The 25852-nt window shown below is 40.8% G+C and overlaps 1 protein-coding gene across 1 annotated transcript in view; it reads right to left on the reverse strand.

Annotated features, from left to right (window-relative positions):
- SPECC1 (sperm antigen with calponin homology and coiled-coil domains 1) overlaps positions 1–25852 on the reverse strand; it is a 70011-nt gene that overhangs the window by 3907 nt on the left and 40252 nt on the right. The window contains exons 7-11 of the mRNA XM_010085669.1: positions 20457–20594; positions 20141–20241; positions 18683–18764; positions 15399–15549; positions 14377–14479 (exon numbers count right to left, since the gene is read on the reverse strand). Of these exons, the coding sequence (XP_010083971.1) occupies positions 14377–14479; positions 15399–15549; positions 18683–18764; positions 20141–20241; positions 20457–20594 (575 nt within the window). The remainder of the gene's footprint in view (positions 1–14376; positions 14480–15398; positions 15550–18682; positions 18765–20140; positions 20242–20456; positions 20595–25852) is intronic.

Here is a 25852-nt window from a genome sequence, read left to right on the forward strand (position 1 = left end):
GGACGTGATGGTGCTGCACCATGTCTCACACTACGGCAGGTGTGGTGCCACCCTCAAATAATTCTCACCAGCCGCAGCTTCCTGTGTGCTGAACTCCAGCTCAGACTCTCTGCCACTTCATTTTCTTTGTTCAGCTATTTTCCGGTTTCTTTCAAGATTCCCCAAAGACAAAGCTTTTACTGCATCTCTCAAATAAAAGCTAATGCAGACGCACTAAAATGCAGACAGGAATTATTTTAGCATATGCTCTTCACTTACGATGCCTCACTGATTAGTTGTCCAAGATGGACTTTGTCCAGTCAGACAGGATTTCAGATTAGTAATAAATGTCCATAACCAAACATGACTCAAATTGAAGCGGTACAGAATATTTCAGGTTAAAATACTTTGGTGGTAATAAATCTACAGATTTAATGGGCTCAGAAAGCAGCCATCAGCAGCAGACATTACTGCACTGCACCAGCCACCACATTGTATTTTGCTCTATTAACATCCGTCAATGCAGATAAAAGAAAAGCGACGTAGTGGTTGAATACCACCACAAGAAAAAAATATTTTGCTCTGAAAGCTGTCTTTGCTTTGCCTAATCCATAAAGTCACACCATATAAGTCCAAATTTGTGTTATGGAATTGGCTGAAGCTGGATTACTCTGCTTTCTTGATGTTTCAAACAAGCCACTTACTATTTATCAATCCGCAGTTAGTGGGAAAGGACTGACTGCCAAATTATGGAAGTGTTTTTACTGAGGCCAATATATTTTATCAGCAAATAGCCTACTATCAAATGCCGATATTCTCATTTTATATTGTATGATAGAAATGGAAAATGAAGGTCATCCCCCCTCCGCCAAAGGCCATGGAAACAGGAACAAGCAAAGCCTTAGTTAAGCAACAGGACTAGACAAACGGGCAAGTCCCATATCCCATCCTCATTTTCATGATGGTATTACAAGAGAGACGTGAGAGATACAGAACTGTTCCTTCTTATAGTATTTCACCAGCCCAGCATCAGTCTGATAATTTTACTCATCTTTATAGTTCTAGCCACACTTAGAACCCTTCTCTTCCTCTCATCTAACAACACCTAGAGATAAGAAATGGTAATGTCTACAATAAAATCAGAACTAGGTCCAAAAATCCTCACATCTCCAACAGCACTGTTCAGCCAGTCATCTTCAGTTATTTTTGGATCCAAGTCTTACAAAAAAGCAAAAGTTCAAGGAGGTGGTTCTGCTGACAATATTTAAACCACAGATGAAATCTACTGCAACATAGCATGTCATGATCAACAGAGAAAACAAGCACAAAACCGAATTTCTGTCCTAAATGCAAACCCCAAATGAATGTTCAAAGGTTCAGCTCAACTGTTCAGTGAGCAGTGGAACAACAAACACTTAGACATTCTCAAAACCACTTCGTTGCCATTTTCACATCCAACAAGCATCAGTGAATTGCAGTTTTTTTTTTTTCTTCTAAACAAATGCATTTCCATTTCATACATGGTATATTTCATCTTAGCATTTCATCTTGGATCCTTTGTTAACTACTTTGTTAACTACTTTTCAGTTTGGGATATAAGGACACGGTAAACAAAAAGTGATCTTCTACGTTTTGTTACACTGCAGCTTTACTTCTAATACCTCCCCACTATACCACACCACAAGGAATTAAGTCAAAATAGAGGCACTCTTATTTCTTGGAAGATCTCTGGCTCCACTGAAGCCAAGGGAAAAAAAAAAAGAAAAAAAAAGAAAAAAAAGAAAACAATTTAGGGAATGAACACCTTGGAAACGATTCACTTTGCTTGGTTATTTTGGCAGTGGAACCCGTCTCAGTCTTTCTGCCACACCTCACTCTTACTCAACACACAGTCCGTGAATACATGGGAGCTATTTGTGCACATGTTGGTTGTTAATGTACATTTCCAAGCTGCAGGATGGAGAGTTTGGTGATTTCTCTGTCTCCCAGTTTGCTTACAGCAGAAACCCCAGCCCAAGCTCTGAAAAACTGCATGTGGCTTCTCATGAGACCTACAAGTTAACCTACATAGGAAGGCACCCTTTAGGAGGAAGATGTACCATCAGAGTGTACGCAGAACGAATGTGGGGAGAAATACGAGAATGGCATAGGGCCTGCAGATCAAGCTGAGTTGTAGTGCTCCTTAGGCAGGGTGAAAACTTTCCCATCTTATGGTCACAGTATGTCTCATGGTCACTAGTACCTCAACGTCTGTCTTTAGCATGCCATCAGTGGATCCACACTGATCAAGACATCTGCACCAGAGATTAACCCTGGCTCATGGGTCAACGGGTGCCGAGTAGCTTCGGTCGCAGCGCTCAGGGCTACTCCCTTCTTTTGGAGCAGACATACCATACCCATGTTACGCAGCACTTGACCTGGGTGTCCCATGGTGCTGCTAAGAAAATGGTTCGGGAAGTGGGGGTGGTGTAGCTGAACTCTTGAAAGAACATGAAACTCAGGACAGAAGAGGGGTGTTTTCATAGCATCTTCCTTATAGCATGATGACATAACCATCTTTACGTACCCTGTGTGGAGTGGCAAAAAGGAGCATGTGAGGGGACAAAGTCTGCTGGGATGGAGGTAGAGGACTGTGTAGACCATAGGGGTGTCCAGACTAAACTAATTCCAGTGTAGTTCCCAGGCTTCTTGTCAGTGAGTAGTTCATTCACTTCAAATGAAAGCTCGTGAGTGAACTACTACACATGCACTGGGAATACTAAGAGATAGGGATCTGGAAGCACACCAGCAAGGAGAGTTTTCTGGAAGTTCCAAATGGTTCCACTATGGTTCATTTCTATTTCATAAATATTAAAATACCTGACATTAAACAAAGTAAAAAAAAAATCCAGGCAATGTTAGAGAGCAAATGTATTATCTGTGATATTAGTGGCAGACCAAGTCTAAGACACTAAACACCTGGAAGTCATTAACCTTAGCCCCCCACCCCAGGAACAGGACCTTTGCTTGCAGATAACAGAGCACTATGAGAACCAGAGAAAAGACACACAGGGAAATCTGTGTGATCTGTTCTCACTAAAAACAATTTCTTGTTTATCTGAGGAAAGAACAACCACCCCATTAGATTTCACTAGATCTTTGACTCCAGGTCTTCAGTAAAAAGCAACAATGACATCATACCCTCTTCATTACAGCCTGAGTACGTTAAAATACTGACACAAGATATTCCTCCTAAGCAGATGTTACTGTGCCCACAGCAATGGCTCTCTGAGTCATAATTTTCCCTATAAGACCCAGAATTATAAATTATAGATGTGAATCAGCTTGAAACTAGCCTAGAATTCTGTGGAAGAAAGCCTGCAAGAAATATGACCTTAGCATCCCCCTTCCCACCCTCCCGCCTCAGCATCCACCGTGTCCTCCCGCCTCTCAGAAGTCACTGGTACAGAACAGCACACTGGGAACATGCCAGAGTGGCTGGTGATTGAGGTTCAGCCCATACAGAATAGAAACTGAAATACTGAAGACAAAACTATTTAAAATAAATATATTGAATGAACCAAAGGGAATTGCTTTGTTTTTAATAGCAGTTCTCCCCTAACCAGCTCATTTTTCTGCAATTCTTGCTGCTTATCGCTAGCTGGAGACCCACATCTCCTCCACAGACCAAAAGCCTTCCAGCTCAGTGTTTTTATGTGGTTTCATTTAGACACAGATGTCTGAAGAGGAACCGCCTTTTCATGAGCCACATCTCTGCAAATCTGAACTCTGATCTTTCTAATGTAAAATCTGATCAAGGTACCTTGAAAGGCAACTTCCAAAGACTACCTACACCTATCCATCTTTAACAGCAGCTGCACGAAACTGCAAATCTAATTTGGATTTATTACACCCTAATTGGTTGGAGACACGCTAGCGGGCTTCAGCCAAAGAAGTTCTATCAAAGGAAGCATATAAGCTTCAAGCTCTGGATAGGCAGGTCCTAAATACTTCCTAAGAAGTAATCCAAGTGAAGAAGAGTTCCTCTTAGCATGACCTAAGCTTCTGAGCCAAGAAAACACTCCAGTTCATCTAAAATGCTCCAGCAAAGGTATGAAACATCTGGGCAATCTACTGGAAATACGGGTGAATTAGAAGTGTGGTCAGGTCCAGTTAACAGGGATGAAAGGCACGAATGCCTGATATTACAGACTGCCTGGATTCTTCTGTAATTACAGGGTGCACCCAGATGACTTGGACAATTGCACACAGCTATTTTCAACAGGGAGCTGCAAGTCTAAAGTGATTTACATATCACATTTAGTCAATCTACTGCCAGGAACCTTTCTGAATTCTTACAAATCTTTTTCTTTCAAATGGAATACACAATAAAGTAATGCCTCTTGATTAAAAAAAGAATCCAGAATAACTTGTGGAACAGCAATACCACTTGTTGTGTAAAGATTAAGCAGCTAGCGAAGATTGGGAAAGAAGCCAAATGACCTTCTATCCTCCAGGCTGTATTAATATCCCTAGTTCAAATGGTTCAGGCAGCTGCAGTCTCCATAAGAATTGTTTTAACCTTTCTTTGAAACTTTGTGTTTCTGTCCCCATCATCCATATTTTTAATGCTTCTACCAGCCACATATCTTATTGCTGATTACTCGTGTATGAAATAACATAGCTCAGATAATAAAAAATGCTACATGAAACTGCTGTTAAATTATGTAATTACAGCACAGGGAAATAAGGAATTGGTGCCAGCTCTTTAAAGGTTATCCCATTTACTACTTTCCTTTTTTATAAAGTAACCCGATTTTCCCATCACATTCCTAGGTCTGTTTGTTCCTTGCTCCATCACTGCCACAGGTGTTGCCTTGGATTTACCACTTGTCATTTGCTTCAGTAAGTGTGAATTCATGAGATTTCTTAGCACAGACAAGACATTTAACAGAGAGCTTATTACTATATTTTTTTGCAAAAGCATCGGAATATCAATTGATGACAGTAGTGAATTGAACAGGGACATTTAAAAAGAGGAAATTTAACAAGCTTATTGTCATGCATCCTACATAAAGATTTTTCACCTCCCAACTATTTTAATCTCTCAAAAGCCAGAGTTCTGAGAAAATACCAAGAAGTCAGGCATGTCCAATTTTCTTCATTGAGCCAGATTTGCAAGAATAGCTAGCATGATGCTCTCTGAAGTTCTGTGCTCAAAACAAGCTCATCTGACAGGAGTTGTCTCAGACACATCATTCAGAGTAAACTGTAAAGCCAACCTAAAATGGATCTGTGAATACACATCACCAACATTCTCATTACTGAAAGTCACCTTCAAAGGCCTCACTAAAGGCTAGTAAGACAACGGGTTTGTACACTCCTTATTTTGGGTCTTAATTTATCACTTTGCCCACCAGCTTCCACTTGAATTAGAGAGCGAGAGAGAGAGGATGTATAATGCTGAGTTGACAGGGAGCAGGCTTTTTATTACACAAACATCCAGGACAAATGACAGCTGATACAAGCAGACGCAATTTTATGGCTATCTCTGGGCCATTTCACAGATGAGGTAATGGTGACAGAGATATCTGTCAAATGTGAGTGGTACTTCCGTAATTTACATCACTGCCATATTCAGCGAGTAGGCTAAACAAGTGTTAGTTATTTCTGGAGAGGCAGAGGTGGATTATGCAGCAAGACCAGGAACTAACTAGTTCTCCTCATTGTAATAATCCCCTAAGAGTTTGATGATTTCTTATTTTTGCTATAGATCTCTTCTCTGCTCTTCAGTATAACTTATACTTGTTATGCTCACCTGCTGAAAGCTACACAACTAACACTTCCATCAGTTTTCTCACCACCTCACACAAACGACACCACCGCTGAATGCCACTGAGAAGAAACAGACTGGGCTGTGTTCCTTCATTCCCAAGGCTGCGAGAGTGAAGATGCAGCAGCACAGCTCCAAGGACCACACAGATACTCTGGGGAAAGAGGGAGGGAGAGAGGGGGAGGAAGCAGCTCCCCTCCGTGTCCAAGCCAGCAGCACAGCTCCTTCCTGCCTGGAGCCCTGGTGCAGAATTGCTAATGACCGTACTGCCTGCTGCCACAGCTATTTCTGATTATCTCCATTGAGAGCTCCCAGATTAGCCATGTCCTGGAATTCCTGGGCGGAGGGATAGGCTGCAGTCTACCGCAGGCTCATGGTAAAGGATGGAGACAGGGCGGGGATAGGTCTCAAGAGCAAAGGATATTCACGGAACAGGCAGCAGGGCTCAGCTCCCTCCCCAGTTAAATTCACAGTTTGGAGCTGTTCCAGCTGGTGACCAATCAATTCAGTGTTTTCACTGATTGTCATTGCATCCAGGCAACACAAGGAAAGTGTCTTGGACTTTGGGATGGATAGAATGGAAATGCTATTTTTAAAATTACCCAGCAGGATAGAAAGTTACGCATGAGAGAGCTGCATGGGCAGTTTTTTTATCCCTCCAATCAAGAGACTTGTATTTGTTTACAGGATAAAGCCCTTTATGTGAAAAAAGGTAGAACTCGGCTCGCGTTATTTGGCTATGCTGGAGGAGCACGTTTATGCGTTGGCATCACTGTGAAGGGGGCTTTGCACATTCGTAAGCAACCTGATTATTCCCAACATGCCATGGTTTGGCTGCTGCATTTATTCTCCAGACCCAACCCTGGGACCAGCTGGGACATACAGAGAAACTGCAGGTACACATACCACTGTGTTTTTATTTAGAAAAAGAGAACATTTATTCTGAAAAAAAAAACCAAACCACCTCAGAATATCTTTAGATTTTAAGCCTCTACTTTCATTAATTAAAAGCCCTCAAGATTGCACTTTTTATCAGAGCATGTTTCCAAATATTACTGAAACTCATCATCATCCAATTATATGACAATCTATATATTAATAGCTAGGGAAATCAAGGCAGTGGTATCATGCAAGACTGCCAATGTCACAGCGATGGTCCAGAGCACACTTGGGAGCAAAATTCTTGACCAACTTATCACCATTTTTTATTTAAACACAGGATAATCCCCCCTATCTCAATAGCCATTACCAAGACTCCCTTCAAGTTTTGCACAGATATGTGAAGTCTCCCTTACGTCAACATCCTCTTCTCCAAAAACCAGAGAAACACAGAGAGCCAGAAATTTCACCCAGTTCTCTGAAACTGACAGAATACACTAATAACTTCCTGGGAAAAACCCACTGCACATATATCCTACTTCTAAATGTCAAACTACTACAAGTACTGTGGACGCAGAGCTCTCAGCAAGCACGTGCACCCTCTCATAACAGAAGGGATATGCTAGCGTACGGGACTTTAGAGTAAGTGTCATTGTTCATCAGAGAGGAACTTTGCTGCATTAATGCTACTGGTAAACCTTAAGACAGACAGCTTTTTCCTGCTCGCTCAGCACCTCTGGCCATCAGCATCGAATCTCAGGCACACAGGTTAGGATGGCAGAAGGGAAACCTTTCCAGTCCCCCCTAAAAGAGAGAGACCCTGCCACGAATGCTGCTTAGAATGAACGCAGCCTCTGGATGGGTTTTGTTCAGGGTTTTTCTTCACCCACATCACACAAACTGGGAGTTATTTGTTTTGCTGCCGACCTTGAGTGCACAAAATAACAGTATTGTGGAAATCCAGCCTTCCCAGATTGCACATACACTGTGTGCAACAGCAGATGGGATTTACCTCCTATCTGTGTTGCTTGAAAGACCTCACTTGGAAAGGGGGCCAGAAAACCTGTACAGCCATTCCTCTGTGTCACTTCTGAATTACAGAATGCCACCGCTTACCTAGTTCTCATAACTAGTTAAATACTTAGACAGAAACCTGGTTAATGTTGATATACCAGAGAGAGAGAGATTGATACAATTTAGAAACATATTGAAGCAGTTCTATGCTACTTGTTGACACAAACACAAAAACAATGTAGAAAAGGGTAACAGAACCACTCCCATACCCAAGTGCACATCTTGCGATTACAAAACAACCGGGTTCTTTTCTGTATTTCTTTAGGACACACAGCTGTGCTGGGATTCTCACGGCTTTGAAACTAAGCTCCAATATATCAGTGTCAAAGGAAGTGTTTGACTGATTCTTTTATGAGCCAAATCCCAGGAATTACATTCTGCCCAGGTTCAGAGGTTGAGGGGGCTGATCCTGTTTTTTGTCCTGTTCAGCTCTTTGATTCTAGAACTGCCAGCCTGAGCACCAGCCTTGAGGACTGTGGTAGGACTTGCAATACCGTCTCTGCTCACTCTCTGTGGTCCAAGACAGTGCATAACTGAAGTGTAAGTGCGGCAAAATGCTCAGTCGAGACTTAAAGATTGAGAAAGCAGTTGCTTAAGTAGAAAGATAATGTCAACTACCCACACTAATGACGTACAAAGAAATAACCGACTTCTTGTTTCTAAATATAACCCTTGGTTTCCAGAATAAGGAAGAAACTGTCAAGCATGGAGAAGTTAATGTGCAACTGGCCATGAAGGAGCTTTTGGATCTCCTGTAAAGCAGGTCCCCACAGCGTGCTGCCCAGGAGTACACCTGCTTGATGCACCAGCAGCCAAAAACCAGTCCCTGGCTGGCTGTCCCAGCAGCAGAGAGCGCCCACCTCCCTAATGAGGATGCCTTGGCCCCATGACCACTTGACCAAAGGGAATACATCACATCCTCATCAGCGTATTTGTATTTATACATCTTTGGGTCACACTTAATCTGTGCTGGATCTCATCCAGGCAGCAAATGAGTCAAAAAATATGAGAAAGAGCAGGGGATATAATGGAATAGGGCTTGAGAACAAAGAGGATATGGAGGAAATACTGTCTAGTACAGAAAATAAAAGGAATGCAAAATCCTGTGAGAAAAAGAAAGCCACAAATTCACAAACAAAAAGCTAGTATTAGTCTGAGTTCAAACTGAATACAAAAGGGTAAAAAGCTTTATATTATATCTACTGCCAAACCACTAGTCAACCAGTCTCTTGCTGTAATTACTTGACAAACAGCAAATACTGCAACAGCTTTTATTTTTCTCCCTAAGCTTTTGCATCTTTGCTACATGAAAAACATAGTACTATGCAGAGACACCAACTTTTACATAGTCTGATATACCACCTTCATGCTTCTAGCAGTAAAAGTATTCAGAATTACTTTTAATGACTTTTAGGTTATGTTCAGAAGTAATTTGTTTCCAATTTCTGTCTCTCAAGGCTGGAATAGTGGGAACACTTCAGGGCAGGGGGTTTTTTTCTTCTTTTTGAATAGCTGAGGCACTATACATGAAAGGCACTTTTATTAATATATAGAGCAAAGACAAAGGTTGAAGTATTTAGACTCTTCTTAACGCCAATCTATGTTTCTGGAAACTATGCAGGCTGCTGTTTCCATCAGGATGTTGCATCAGAGCCCTAAAACTATCTGTGTGTTAAGAAAAGGAAGCTTCAAAAAACAACTCACAGTTTTGAGGCAAATGTAAGAATGGTTGGGCATACAGATACTTGTATTTTGCTAATTTAGACTAAACAACACAGTATCAGAGAGTATCGCCCTAAAAACAGTTCCCATGTACTCCTAAGCATACCTTCCAAAACTGCACAGTGTTCCTCAGACCCACGGCAAAGTCAACTCCGAATACGGCACAGAAACAAATAAACCCTTTTCTTCTAGCTTTGCTTGCAGTTGCTAGTATATTTTATGCAGAATAATTAAAAGGAATTATTTTCTCCAGGAACTACTTGCACAACTCAAGAGCTACGTGAAGATTTCTCTGGTTAGTAGTTTCTCCATGCTGTTGAGATTCCTCCAGACAGTATGAAATCAGACCTGAGGCTGGTCCCGCAAATACCAATAAGACCAATACCAATTGATCAGCCATCTCACACTGGTGTCTGCTATCAGGGAGCACTGCCTCTTCTGAAGATGCCCACCGCCTTTATCCACACGTTGGTGTACTGACACTGTCACAGCCAGGGAGGTGATACAATGCAATGGCCTGAATACACAGGTCGGGAATATATGAAATATAAAAATCCTCAGAGGTATAGCTGCCATTTCCCTGTGTCAGTTCTAGAACACTCCTCATCTCCTCCTATTTAGCATTCCTCTACTTAAGACAACGGCACAGACAGCTTTACTGTAAAAGATTGGGGTTCCTCAGCAAGTGGATCCCAAACGGGCCCTGTTAAACCAAATGTAACTTTGATAAAAGAATAACCATGACTGTGCATTGGAGAAAAGAGTCGGTCTCAGATTCTCTGTTCCTCTGTGCGGTAGGATGGATGCGTAGTGGTTGGAAAAAACCATGAGAACAGTTCTTTTAAGTGAACCATATTCATTAACAGGGCAGCAATTTCCTCCCCTCTCTGGAGAGGGTATAGGTGGCAGAAACAATAAGCCTCAGTTCTAATGATCACGGGTTAAGTGCCTCTTGATGTTCCGTGTTTTCACAATACATCTGTGGATAGTAATAGACTTAATCTAGAGGGGTTTGGCCCCTTGACAAGTGGTCTCCACAGAGAGCAAACAGAACCAGGGCACTTAAATAACACCACAGTCACTAATGATATGATTATGGAAGGTGATAATGCAACAAGAATGACTCTCAGCAGCTTCCAGGAGTTACGACTCATGGGAACAGAGCCTATTAGAAAAGAGGCACCCAACGTCTACTTTACACTGTTGCTATGATGTATAATCTTTTTAAATAGATGAAAAAAACCAAACCCACAAGACAACAGAGAAAAAGCTATTTTAACATAAATAACTTACTCTCAGCAGGCTTTGTGGTTTAAAGGACTTGTGGTAATTGAGTTCCAGAGCCACAAAAGCAGTTCTCAAGTCTGGTCATCTCATCACCCTACATTATACACCATGATGTCAACCAATTCAGAGAGGCAGAAGGAACAGTCTATGTATGTCTGGCAAAAGAGATCACGTTCCAGTGCACAATTCTTATAGGGAAGCATATATTAGATTACAGTTGTTTTGTTTAAGCTGGAGATTTTCCTCAAGGAAGTTGAAGCCCAAAGCCTTATTTCACTACAATTCTTTTTACTGCTAAGATTTTTTTTAGCACTTCCCCTGCATACTTATTCAAAATTGATGCGCAAAATGCCAGATAACATTCATCTAGACATTGAATTATTGAATTGAAATCATACGATTTATCATGCCACAGTTTATGCAATCCCACTTTCATATTCTTTTCTCCTTCCTAGTCATTAAACTGAACTTTCACTTCATTTTTATTCTAGTGATTCTATTTTCATGCTCTAAATAATTACTCTTTCAGTGTTCATACATACTTTTTGGTATCAAATCACTGTTTAAAATAGAGATCTTAGAAATTACATAGCAGATTAGAGACACATAGATGCTCTTCTGTTTCCCGGTCAGTTACTGTAAACTCATGCAATTTCTTTTTTTAAAAAACAAACAAAACCCTCCAGGCCACTATTAACTTGTGCTGCACTTCTCTCAACTCCCTCCAGTGTCCCTCTCTTGTTTTATGAGATTGCCTCCTGGGGAGCAAGCTGAAGGTCAGAGCCAGGGAATATTCCCACTGTAGTCAATGCAAGGATATACGGCAGGAGCAGGATGTAAATTTCTATCTATAGTATAAGCCTTGCATGGATTAAAGCATTTAACAAGTGGAGCCTTGTGTGCTGGTCCCTAGGTCTTCATCCCCAGATGCTGTCCTAAGTCACTAATCCAGCTTTCCTCAGGGAATCCAGGACAGGGGTAGTAGCTGCTATGGAGAGTATTAGTTTTTCTAATCCATTTTGCTCATATGCTTTAATGAAATCTTGTATCTTCATAATTTAAAGAGATTCCTCACCAGCTCAGATCAGGAACTGTTACTAGACCTCAAAGGCTGTATGTTTTGCCACTGAAAAAAGAAGTTAGGCAGCCAAGCAGCAAGTCTTTTTTTCTCTCATTCCACAGTTTCACAGAGCTGCAAACAGTTTGCATCCAAAGTTACCTGTGGCTATGGGCTTTGTGTTAGAAAGAACATGACAGAGTATACCAGGATTTGCGCAGATGACGCCTCACAGATGGAGGTGAATGGAAAAAAAGTCACGCACATCACCAGGGCTCCGTGTGGTGGAGTTCATTACCTCATTCCCACTATTGCAGCAGCTAAGGCAGGAAGGAGGATGATGTTCCCTGCTCCACTCCAGCTCTTTGTACTCAAGAATGATAAAAACTCCCTGTGGAGCTTAGTATCAGCCTTATTGTAAGAGTGCAAGGGTCTGGGAAAAGCAAGTTCAAGAAGAGTTGGTGAATGCACCACAAAGGGCGCAATGGGAATGAGAATCTGAGGAAGAATGTCCAAAACATAATGCCTCTAAACAAAGCAGTGAAGACAGAGGGGCAAGACTCTCACCATAAATCAAACCAGTGTTTGTCCTTTGGTTCATCTGACTTTAATTTCTGCCCTGAGATCTTACACTCTGGTAACCAGGCTCCCCACCACATCACAGTCTGAACTCCTCAGATGCTCCTGGATTACACAGTGTTTGTCAGAACTTTACCTGCTTGTTCTCAAAAACTGCTGAAAACTCATTCTGCTGCTTTAGGAAGAGTAATGACAGAGGACAGCCATCATCAGAGCAGGAACCAAAAAACCAAAGCCTTTTCTGAAACATCATCTGGACACTCACGTAGCAATGACACTCCAGCAGCCATATATAAAGCAAAGACCTCCCCTGTCCTCTGAAGCACGGACATACTTTCCTCCAGGGACTAATACTAAAATGAAAAACAAATAGACCCGGATTGCCTTGCATACCTCCTGGGTGGCCTGCTATCCAATACACATCTAGCTCCACTACTTGGGTTCAGCATAGAAAAACAAAACTCCTATTCTATCACGGAGGGAATATTTGTCACTCTTGGTGCCAGTCTGGTACATACAGGATCAGGACAGGCGTCTGTATTTGCAAAGCCACATAATAATTTCTAAAAGCAATAAATTTAGTCCAACTTGGCTATAATCAGAGAAAGAAATCTACAGGGTGATTCTCAGAACACTTCTAACAGTGAACTCAGAGTCAGACTGTTTTAAGGAAGCTCACCATATGTGCCATTTGAAACCAAAAAGGACAACGCTGTTGGGAGAAAGTGTTGCTCCAGAGATAGGCTTGCTGGCTTAACAGAAGCTAGACTTGGAAAAGTTGTATTTCATTAACCGTTTTCTGAGGACTGGATGGGAATATTCCCCCACACCTTCAAATCCAGGATCAGGAGAATTTTAGTAGATAAGATGTAAAATAAACCAACACAGTACAGAGCATACAACTTCAGAGGACAGTGCTGTAGCCTTCTAGGCAGTATGCCAGGACTGGAGGCTAAATGCTAACCCTGGCTTTATTCTAAGGTGTGTCTCAAGTCAAGAGCTTTCTCTGATACCTGTCCTTCTGCGAAATTTGTGCAAGCCAGATGAATATGCCAGCGCTAAGAAATTACTCTTAAAACATTTATAGATCAGTTTAGTTAAAGGGAAAGCTACTGTCTTCCAAACTCCTGTCCCCTGCAGCTAATGCTTCATAAAGAGCTGGTTGTGAAGAAAAAAAAATACTTTATTATTTACTTTAAAAGATGGACTCTTGCTCCAGGGTGCATACCATGTGGTGATAACTGCTTTGACTTCTGCTCTAAGTAACAAACAATATTATTCTTAAGAAAAATCTCAACATTATATCAAACCAAGACTATCCTGCACACCCAGCATATATCACAGGATGAACTGTTGTTTACAACTGCTTTCTACAGCTCAGTTACACAAGCAGAACCAAAGGCCTCACTTAACTGCATACACACACTAGCCAGAGCTTGCTAAGCACAGCAATGGCCGTGCAAGAACTGGACAAACCATCACGCCTGTTTAACAGTGAAAATCACGCTGCAAATAAATCAGATGCTGTCAAGCAGTCAAAACTTGCTTTGTAAAATTCTGTTAAACTGCAGCTGACTAGAAAAAGTGGGGCCTCAAGCTTCAAACTTCACTTGGTCAAGGCCACACAAATATTTCTTTGGTTTTACAGGAATGACCAGTGAAAAAACTCACAATAGCACACTGCCCATAGAAGCCTGTAGAAAAAATACTAGAATGCAGCTTCCAAAATGGATGCCAATTTGAAGCTGCTGTGCATGTGCGCTCTGTTTCTCACCATCAGCAGCCTTTGATACAGCAAATATTTTTGGTTTTGTATATGAATTATTTATGACAACGTGATATTGGGGACTGTGGTGTTAAAGAAATCTGAAGGAAGAGGATGGAAGCACCAAGTAGAAGTAAACATGCAAAGATCAGCAGACTGAAATACACACATTTCTTTAAGTCACATTGCTTACTGAACACACAGAGGTTTCCATTTCCTTACCTGGTAACCTTCAGTCTTCTTTTGGCACCATTTCAACAGAGCATTCCTTTTCGAACCACCATACTCCCGAGCCAGGGCTGCCAGTGGGTCCTTTCTCTCCACACTAATCCAGTGAAGCATAAGGGAGAAGAAGATAAATACGCTTGAAGTCCCTTATTTTTTACCAGTGTGTAAATAATATCCATATGACAAAGCAGAATGGCAGCAGAAAACCTAAACAGAAGCCAAACTGTAATAGCTTTCACAGCATGCATTCTATGTTTGCCTGTAGACAAGACAAATGCACTTGGTATCACTGCATAAAAAGAGCTGGAAAAAAAAAAACAAACCAGCCTATGGATATTTGATGGCATTTCTGCTATTATTTTCTTCAGCTTTACTTATTAAATTTCCAAGTAACCTCTTTGAAAACTAGGATTTAGGGTGTACAATTGAAAGAAACTATCTAAAGAATCCATAACAGCAAAATCACATCCAACTGAGCTGCTGCAGAATGAATGCTTGAATAAACTGAAAATTCTGGAAGCTGCATTGCAGTCAAGGCCTAGAGGACAGTTAAAAGCCAATAATAAAAACACTTGTCTCCACCCTACAGCCTACTGTTGGAAATAATGGTGGAGATCAGAGGAAAATATGTATGTTTTTCTCAAGACAGAAGAAAATTATGTGCCTAGCTTTCCCTTAGACCTCAAAGCTTTTAGTTTTTAACCTACCGTGACATGCAAAGCTACATAAGATGATGAGGGTTGACCACTCTCACACGTGATGGAATTCTTGTATACTACTTAGTAGCTCCTGAAAGCTTGCTATCCTTATTTTCTCATGATTGCTCATCTTACAGATAATTGTAGTTATTATCATCTGAATTTTGCTATCTGGATCGGACACAGCCTGGTAATTCTGAACTGGACAGGCTAGCCAGCAGAGTTTCCACTGGAAACAGGCATCCACCAGACTAAAACATTCATCTTGGTGCCAGGTAATGCTGTCAGTCTTTCCAGGGCACTGTTTTTCCCAGGTACCTGAGTTTGCTTTGGGGTTTCAAGCTGCTGGGGGTAGAGGCAAGCATTCTGCTGCTGAAGGCCATAGGGGGTTTGCTCAGGGATTCCAGGGAGGGGCTTTTACGGAGGTAATGGTCTGGTTTCAGCTCTTCATTTCTCCCCTTCAGAAGATCTGTGGGAATTAAAAAAAAAAGCTGTCAGTTCACAGTCTGAGGAATTTGATTAATCACTGTCCTGCCACCCAGCACACAATATGTAGTCTGTTGTTTTGATTCTAAACAAATGTACTCATTTGTTCATTAAACACACATGGGGCTAGGAAACCTTGAGCAGATTAGAGGTGATCATAACAAGGAATGGCTTTGATGATTTCAACAGTACAGACTGCCTGGTTTCCTGTGATTGATACTCCTGCTGGGGGGTAGGGGCCTCAGGTGAATGAGGGGAAATACCAAAATCTACAGTCTTAAAGGTTCAAAAGCTGATCACCAGATATCTTCACCAGATGACTGACCAGCCCTAGCACAATAATTTATTTTCTGCCATTAGGAGACTTGTAACAAAAAAGCCTCTTGTCTCCTGAATACAGCCTAGCTCTGGGCAGCAGCAAAAGGCACTTATCGCGTAAGGCTTGGCATCCTATCTGACAGAACTTAGGAAAGCCTCATTATATTCATAGCAGATGCATCTGTATTTTTATTATATGCTACGTATTTTCATATATTTTATGATATACATATGTGTGTATATATATATAAACATAAAATAAAATCAACAAAATTAGTGGCCATAGTATCCAGTGTTGATAGGTTTTCGAAAAGAAGCCAAAGAGATCATAAAAAAAATCAAATTATCTCCCCATCCTTCCTTCCGCTCACCTGTCCCTTTCTTTGTGTGCACCATGAATCCACAACAAACAAGAAAGAGCACACAGCATATTAAAAGTCTTTTTGTTGGTTTTCCACTATATATTCCAAATGTGTGTGACTCTTCTAGTTCCTCATTACGTTGGATTTATGGGGAATTGCCTCAAATTTCAAAAGCCACACCGATCAGACACGCAACCAATGAATGACTCTTGAGACGATTTTAAACTTAAGAATATTCTCCCTAGAGAAACAGATCTACTGCAAAAGGCATAGCAATAAACAAAATCTGAACATTATGAAGAAGTTATAAGGATAGCAAAAAAAAAAAGCACTCTTAAATTGTCATTAACATAATTGGACTGGCTAATGGCATGGTCTAATTAGGAAGTGCTGTGCCATTCATCCAGGATGCATTCACGCATAGTACAGAAAAATGAAGGAGGAGGTATAAAGGCTATTGGAAGCATCTAGCTATAAAGAAAAGAGAGAGAAGATGAGGGCATATTGGGACTCATTCAGAAAAAGAATAATAATTGTATGAAAAATATGCACGATTAAGGAAAATCCCATTCTATTTGCACTATTTAAAGAAGCTTTGTGGTTACTTGCTTGGATTATACAGTAGCTCATAAAGTAGTGCAAGTTAACAGTACCCAGTTTTGTACTTCTGAGTCTCACTTGCATGAGTAATATACTTCCTTTGGCTTATTTCTGGCTGCTAGAAACTCCAGGACAGAACCAGGAAACCTCTGATTCTAACTACAAAGATCCTAACCAAAGACCAGCTCTCTCTGTGAAGTAATCCATTCTCCTCTCCAACGATACAACATTTGGGTCATATCAAGGACATCCCAGAACCCTGCAGTGATACTGGTCAGACAGAATCAGCCAGAAGATTATTATTATGGAGGCTACTTCACTCTGAATGTCCTTGGGGATATTTTTTAATTCAGTGTTGTTTGCATAGGGCTTGGATCAACTGCCTTCTAGGATTATTTAGATTGGAACCAGAGCTATTACAACTTTACAGTGAGTAAGCCTTTGCTATGGATTATTGGAACTAAATTAAATCCAGGTACAAAGAGAAGCTGTAAATACAGGAACTTGTTAGATAAGAAACCATAAATTTTTACCACACAATGGCTAATAAAGTAGCAGTTGATTTCAACAGATTTTCACAGAACAATTGTCTACGGGTAATAACAGTAATTATCTGTGGCCCAAAGTGGGATATTTATTATTAAGGTTTGGCATTTATTACACAGTTGACAGATTACTTCACTCTTCAGTAAACTGGTAGAGATTAAAAAGGTCTTATGTTCTGTTTAGGATCGTTGTATACTCTCATGCAAGACATTTTCTAGAAACCAACTGATACAAATAAGTAAAGTCTATTCCACTGGTAACTTTTGCTTGCTTAGCACTTACTCCTGCAGGAGAAGCCAGTAGCATGGACAAGATGCTATTTGTTTATGCTGCCATCTCTCTATAACCTGTTTGTTCAGATCCAGTATCACTTCATCTTTGAGTGATGGAAGGGGAAGTTTAGCAGATTATCTGAAGAGTCTAAAAATGAAGACACGTTCTGATTTGTCTCCTGTACTAGCAAACTATTGCAGAAAATTCAGTCTACCAATGAAGTAGACTGATTTTTTTTTTTTGTCCCTCGGCCATTTCACTGAGGTTTCACTAGAGGAACTTTTTTTTTTTTTTGTCCCTTGTCCCTTGGCCATTTCACTGAGGTTTCACTAGAGGAATATAGTATTTCATCTGTCCTTAAAATTTCAATAATTTGTTGTTATTAGCTTTGATTCCAATGCAACAACCACATTCAGGACTAGATAATCAAAATAAAGGGCCCTAGAGAAAATGGGAAACAAACACTAGTAGAAAAGAATATTAAATGACAAGAGAACAAAAGCAAAGTGTGAAATAAAAACAAACACATCTCTTGAGAACTCTCAAAACAAACTATTTCAAGCCCAAATACGACTGCTCCTAAAACAGTCACATTGGTATCTGAAATGTTTGATGTATTTCACATGAAGCTCAATTTAAAAACAAATACAACCTCAAAAGACAGTGCTTTGGACTTGTTCCAGATACATACATGCTGAACAAAATCCAACCCTCTCCAGTTCCACAGCATGGATTAGAGAGGTGCCATGGATACTTTGGAATAAAGAAGGCAAGTTTGTGTTGGCAAACCATAATAAATCAGCTATTTTTTTTTTAGTTTTTTAAGGCTATGATCAAGAAGGGAATGGAAACACAACAAAATTAGTAAGCTTCATAAAACAAAGACTCTGAAGTCACTTTTTCATATTTCCTTTTACCATACACGAAGAGGAAAAATGGCCCAGGCAGAGGCCAACAGTTAATGACAAGCTTTTGCTAGTAAAAAGAGGCAATATTTGTACATTTATGGCAACTTACCTGCAAGAGGAAGGTCTGAAAGGTCTGCGTGTCTGGCAACACCCTTGCTGGCTGGCTTGGCATTATTATAAACAGAATGTCTCTTTGAAACAAACAAACGTACAAAAGATAAGTAAAAAAATACTAGCCATCACGCTTAAAATAGGCAAGCAGAAATAAGGTTTCTGTTATCTCAAAATCACAAAGCAGGTTGGGGGATACAGAAGCTTTTAGTCAAGGTATCAGCTGCATCTAGAGCTATATAAATGGTTGTGAAAAATAAAAGGACAAAAGGACAATATTTTTAGCTGGTAATGTATCATTTCTTGAACTATTTCACATTTCTATTTGCACTTTTTTTTCTCTTGCCAAGACAATATTTTTAGCTGGTAATGTATTGTTTCTTGAACTATTTCACGTTTCTATTTGCACTTTTTTTTCTCTTGCCAAACACAATCTAGTGCCACAAACACAAAGAACGCCTGTTGCTAACCCTGCCTCTGCCCCCAGCACACCAAATCATGTCAGAAGCATTCTTGTCTTTGCAGCCCCAGCACCAGCTTTCAGCATTATAGCCCCTCAATCAGGCATTAATAGAAGGTTCCCAGACCTCTGTTTAATCCAATTCTTTAAACTTCCTTTGATGATTCTTTGAAGGAAATGTCCTCACAAATTTGTTAAGTAGTCTTTCAAAGTCATCTCATTCTTCAGAACATGCACCTAAACACCCTCACCTCGTAACTGTTTTTTACCCAGATTCAAAGGGGAACATCCTCCTGTAAAAGTCCAGTGACCACCCAGTCAAAAAAAGCTACAGCGGCTTCTCTAGCCTGGAAAAGTTAGTAGTCTGATCACATGCCACCACCTTCAGCATATATGGAAATCAGTAAACACAGTGCATTTGCTTCTCCAGCGTTCACAAAAGCACTATCTCCAATAACAGTGCAGCACAGTTTTCAAAACTGCTAACAGAAAGTTAACTAACTGGTGCAGTGACATAAGTACTACTACATTCCAGAGCAGCTACGCTTCAGTAGGAAAAAAAATCAAATTCTAAGAGCTCTTCATTCAGCACTATATGAACTTACTGGATAACTGGGAGCATACATCTCAGAAACTTACTACCCCACGTCTCTCAGCTCACATGCCAGCCACCTAGTTTAGTCTGATGTTTCTTCTAAGTCACTCCCAATAATCGAAACCTATTTTTAGGGTTTTTTTTTCTGATTAAAGTTCAGAATTGTATTCCAGAGAGCTCACATCCGTCCACTGAGACCTCTGAGTTGAAGTCAAAGACAAACTCACTTTGATCCTCTTTGTTAGTATTACAGCATTTGATGTTTCACAGCAAATAAACAGATGAGTTTCCCCTTCCCCTTGTCAACATATGCATGCTGGCATGTTGAAGCTATGTCATGCTGTACCAAACACTGCATCTACTCATTTGAAAACTGCAAGGCTGGCAAGAGCTCCTTGTACCTGCATGGGGGAAACAGCAGCTGCTGGGGCTGTTCTCACTGGAATTCCACTCAGAGGGCTCCTGGGGACCTTGTGAACTGCAATATTTTGTCCAGTGCTACCTGCAAGGAAAAAATATGGAAATATTTGCATTTCAAACCAAACTATCTCCTTCTTGTCAGAACACTGAACCACTAGCATGGAGACATTTCATAGATATATGCACCAAGCACTGACAGAAAACATCCATTAAGAAGCAAGCAGCAGCACATAATGGCAAAAATTACCTGCTCGCTGCTAGAAAATTCTTTTACTACAAAATACAGTGTTCAAATACCTGAGCATCCTAAGTCAAATGATTTTATCAGCGACTTCACAGTGGCTGCAGATTCTGACGGCGTAGGAGATGCTCTGCTAATGCAGACTCCTTGCCAGCGGTTGGTTGTATCTGCCTCTAGAGATTCCACCTCGTCAGCTGTTACCCTGCAAAGTAGAAACCGGATCAAAGTCAGGGGCAATAGGAAGCAGAAGCAGAGATTAAAGGTCTTTCTGTGTAGTAAGGCAAATCCAACGACGCACATTTTTTATTGTAATGCCCCAAACACGGACTGCTCATTAGAACGTTCATGTTCTCTTCTAGAGTGCCTGGCAAACATTAAACCACTGAGTCTAACAAACTTTTCCGCATTGTTAACCATATCATCCTCATTGCCCATCCTCACACAGGAGGATTATCATAGAAAAAAACAGTTTGATGAGACTTGTGAGCAATCATCGATACCTGAAGATGGCTTTCAATACAGCACAAGGGCCAAGGGGCTACTGTGGTCCTCAGTGTATTATGAGGAAAGTAACCAAAGAGAGAGATGTTATTTTACACCCTATGTTTTTAATTAGTGTGACCACTACTGGAATAATTGTTACCAGTTGAAATGCCATAATTGAAAATAAAATAAGTAATTCAACAGGATTCACATAAGAGCCATAAAAATTAAACTAGAAAATGTACTTCATAATGAAAAACCTTGGAAACTAAACTCTTACAGCTTATCAACAAGAACATCTGCTGAGCAAGTAAACCCTCAATCACAATCCACAAGCAACTATATCGGGAATAAAACTGTTGAGTGTTTCATCCTAGCAGACACACAAATACCAAAATTCAATGGCTGGAACAAAGATAGATGAACCCAAAACAGAAATAAGGCTCATAAGTTTAACAGGAAAGATCATTAAGTTACTCAATCAAAAAGAAATTGAAAGTAAAAATTAGGTGCTGGACTTATAGGAATTAGTACAGGAAAGTCCCAGCTATGTTAAACAGCAAATGTAATTGTACAGTGTTGCTTCTAGTCATGCGTTTTATGGATCTGGCTGACATTGCTCAGCACTGACACTTTACTTACCCGGGAGCTCTCAGGTAGACTTCAAGTGCAATTACCTAGCTTTAGTTTAGGAAAGTTGTAATCAGATAACAAAGTATAGTCACATAAGAAGGGAGTATTTATACCTTACTTTCCTGATCTCCTAGCTGCTTAAGAAATGCATGCTGATCTACAGGTTCTGATCACCACTCTTCCTTACTTTTAAGTATAGTACGCACCAAGAGCTACATGAACACAAAACCAGAAATTATTTCATAAGAAGGCTGGAGAACTCCATTCAGAAAGCATCTATGAGGTTGAACAACTTCTGCTGAGCTAAAAATAGAAGTCAGAGTCTTCTTCTTTCCCTTTTGGCATCACAGTCTACAAAATGCAAGGGGCTAAAGGGTGTCAATGAATAAGAGAGACTCAAGTTTCTATTTTTGGCACAGCTTAAAGAGGTGCTGTCTTTAAGCAGACATTCATTATTTCTTTGCTAATTCATTCAAGCTCCTTGTGTGTCAGAGGAGCCTGCAGAGGCAGATGGCTAAAGAAAAAGCCATTTCAGTTCCATTCTCCCTTTAATCCAATAAGGAGGAAAGGCCGACTGGATAAGGTTCACTGAGCTCAGAGGGAGCCAGTGTTTTGATGACTAACTTTAAGTTCTACCCTTCACTTTTTCTTCTGTGGCTTCATAAAGTATAAACAACATATCTAAACGTGATAGCATCTGCACTTTGGTTATACAAAACCACAAAAGCTAAAGCAGTCCTGCTTCTAGCAGAGTATGGAGGAAGGATAGATTTCCGCCACAAGATATCAAGCCACCCAATGCAATCGATTACACTTTCAAGAATTAAATAGCTCACAGGCAAGAGTTCTGTCAGGTAACAAGGGTATGCACAGGGTTTGTGGAGTATTATCAGACTACAAAAGGAATAAAGCAAGCCAGAGGTACGCTCTAGGCAGCCATCACTTCACTTGTTAGGATTTAACTCTGAAAACAGCTCAAAACTCACAGACTGGTCTCCTTAGTCTAACCTTTGATTGCAAAAGGATGAAAACATGTTAAATAGGGTAACTAGACCAGCCCCTATACTGTGCCACAGAAAAGTCCATTGAGAAATCACATGCCATTATTCTGTCATTGTATACAGTAATTATGAAGATTCAAGTGCTGGAGCTACTACCGGTTCCAATTTTGTTAGGATGCTTCCTGTAATCTTAAGTCTGTATATTTGTAATAGGCTTCTAATGCACCCTGAAACAACCTCCTGGATTAAACACAGTCACATCAGAAAACTGAAGCTTCTCATGCTACAATCCTTGGCATGAAAGGTAGAAAGAATAGTGCTGAGACCTATTTGCTTCAACTAAAACAAACTACGAGTAGTTAACGAAACTTTGTGAGTACCTTCCATTTTTACAGAGAAAAATCTGTATGATAAGAGGATGCATGTATATGTACACATATGGGTTTCTTAATAGAGAAGCAGAACAGTAAGAGCTTAAACTTGCAGCAGCAAGTATAGGACAGTATAGGAGAATGTGACTTAGAAAGACTAATGACAAGTCCTAACTTCAAACCAAAAATTACTCCTTGTGCACAGAATTTATTCAGCTTAGGATAGTTTAGGCCATCCAAGAAGACTAAGCAAGCTCTGCTACAAAAAGGATGGATTTGAACAAATGTCATCTACTGCTGTATGCTTTCCTTGAAACAAGAATGAATGGTTCACAGAGATAAATGCTGCAAGTGCAGCTGGCTTAAGTGGAGCAGCTCCAGGAGGAAGCAGAGCACTTTAGCCACAAAGGAATTAAAATGTGCAGTCCTTTTCACAAAACCACTGCCTACTTTCATTCGTTGGTGAGAGAAGTAGATGCAGTGAGCTTTTTCTCTATTCACAAGAGTTAGTCTCCTTGGTTTCTAGGTTTGGAATACACGGACAGTAGACTGCTGACAACATGCAAGTATCTCTGTGCTTAATGTCTAGGTTTTGGCAACAGCAGTCTTCATGTGTCTGTGAAATTTCTCAACTGCTCCGATGACCTCTTCCTTACACGTGGCCTAGGGTCACAGAACCATATTTTCAGAAGTAATTACTCAGCAATCTAGTCTTTGACACAGTTGCTGTCATTGCTGTGAATCCTCCTGAACTCCAACGGACACAAAGAAGAGACACGCAGCTACTGCTGCACACAACAGAAGAGAGGCCAAGGGAAGGGAGCAGACAATTCCAGACACTTTAACATTTATTTGGCACTTCAATATATATATTTCTTAAACATAAAAACCAACATTCAACAGCTGCCAGCACAGAAAAGAAAGGCAACACAAGTGCATATATGCATACACTCCAGTAGCACGGCACAAAGGTGAAGGCCATGCCAAAGCCAGGACATCCCGCAGAATCCTCTACTCAGCCTGCTCCGAGACCAGGCCCTTGCTAGGTCTTCACATCCAGGAGGAAAGGATGGAATCCCACAGCCCAGACATGAAATTCCAGTCCTGGAATGAATCCTGATGATCTCCTGGTACAGATGGTGACTTCTGGGTTTCTCCTCAGCATCCAAGCAAAGGTCTCTCCAGGTGTCTCCAATTGCAAAGCTGAACTTCAGCAAGTTCTCCCTGATCGTATACTTCACCTGAGTTAAGGGCATGAGAACGACTCCCTTCTGAGAGAATATTTACTAGGGGCTTGATATATTAAATTTCTTTTCTTTCTGATCTCTCCATCTGCAATTCTCAAAGCCAGGACAAACCTCAAGTGGGACATTCTCTGGGAAAGTCATAGCAGGACACGCTCCTTGGCCATCCCCCTGCTTCCTGACATACACAGAGTCAGACATGCCACCCAGTGGTGAGCGCCCTGTCAACACAAATTTAAAAATCTGAAACCATCAAAGCAGCTGATATCAAGTGAGTAACTTCATGTTTCCATTCAGTTTACCTGCTGGATTTCAGTACCCTGTCGCTTGAATTTGTGTGTGTATGTATACATACTGCTCCGTATACATACATGTACTTGGACACACACAGATAGATCTACGTATATAACACCACATGGAGAACTCAATGTGTATGCACATTAAATTTTACAGATCAGACATACACGCTCAGTTTTACTTTTTGCTTAAGCTTAAACCAGCATGTTTGAATTTCTGTTTCAGGGCAAATACCCCCACATCCCTCCAAAAAAGCCCTCAGTTATTTCAGTTCCCCGGATCTCTGTGAGTACTTCTTATTGCCTCATCGGCTTTTCACTAATTCAGAAACTTTTCTGCCTCATGGAGTCTTCTGAAGAGAGAAGCCTTCTGAAACAAAGAAATAGGCTCTTGCCCATGGGGAGGAGGTTGACCTGAGCAGCATTCGCACTTTGCAATACACTTGACTTCTGAAGGGCAATAAACTGGAGGTGCTTTCTCAAATGGAAACTTCCCTTTTTCAGCTGCAAGGTGAAGGTATGTCCTGCAGTGTCTCACAGGCCTGGCTGTGCATCTGTTCAGGGCTGTGTTAGCTGGTAGAGATCAGGCACCTATGGAGATACAGATAACAATTGGGGAAGTTATAAGAAGCAATACCATGTCCATCCTGAGGTACAGCTCTCTATTTTACAGTAAATCATCCCATCATCACTACATAAAGGGGAGAAGGGAAAACTCTGATGGGTGTTGCTAGGACAGTTAAAGGAGAGCCTTAACACTCCACTAACCCAGCTTTGGGACATGATGAGCAAACAACAATACAAAATGCAAAAGAGGAAAAAAAAAAAAACAGTGTTGCTCGGATAGGAAGAAATTAAGTATTTAAAGCCAGTGAGCCAACTTCAAAGGACAGGGACAGTAGTGCTCCTGGCTTTCCTCTCTTCTAGTCACTTAGGACTATTCATTCAAAATGGGTACATGAACCCACCCAGGCAGCTAGAGTTGCTCTGCCTCAGTCAGGGTTTCTGTTTCAAGATCCTGACACCAAAGGGGATGCAGTAATCTCCATGCAGCATTAAAAAACCCAAACAACTCCGAGGAGTCACAAACTAGAGCAAAACCCCAATACTTCAAGCAGCCTGCTCTGACATTTTATTTTGCTTACTTTCAGGGAGAACAGAATGAACTATCAGACCTCTATAAGACAGAACAGCTGCAAAACACAGGCACAAATGAGCAGCACATCAGCACATAGAGACTGACAGCAGGGTTTAATACACAGAGAGTACAAGCTTATTTCCAGGAGAAAAAGCATGTAACACTGCCATGCTGTGGCATTTGAGACTTTAGGAGGAAGAACAGAAGCAAATTAGTGGGACACATCACGATCTTCACTTTCAGCTTCCGTTTGAAGATTTGGTTAGATTTTTTTTATTATTCTAAG

Source organism: Pterocles gutturalis, unplaced genomic scaffold (assembly GCF_000699245.1).
Source record: "Pterocles gutturalis isolate BGI_N339 unplaced genomic scaffold, ASM69924v1 scaffold18385, whole genome shotgun sequence".
Lineage (NCBI taxonomy): Eukaryota > Metazoa > Chordata > Aves > Pterocliformes > Pteroclidae > Pterocles > Pterocles gutturalis.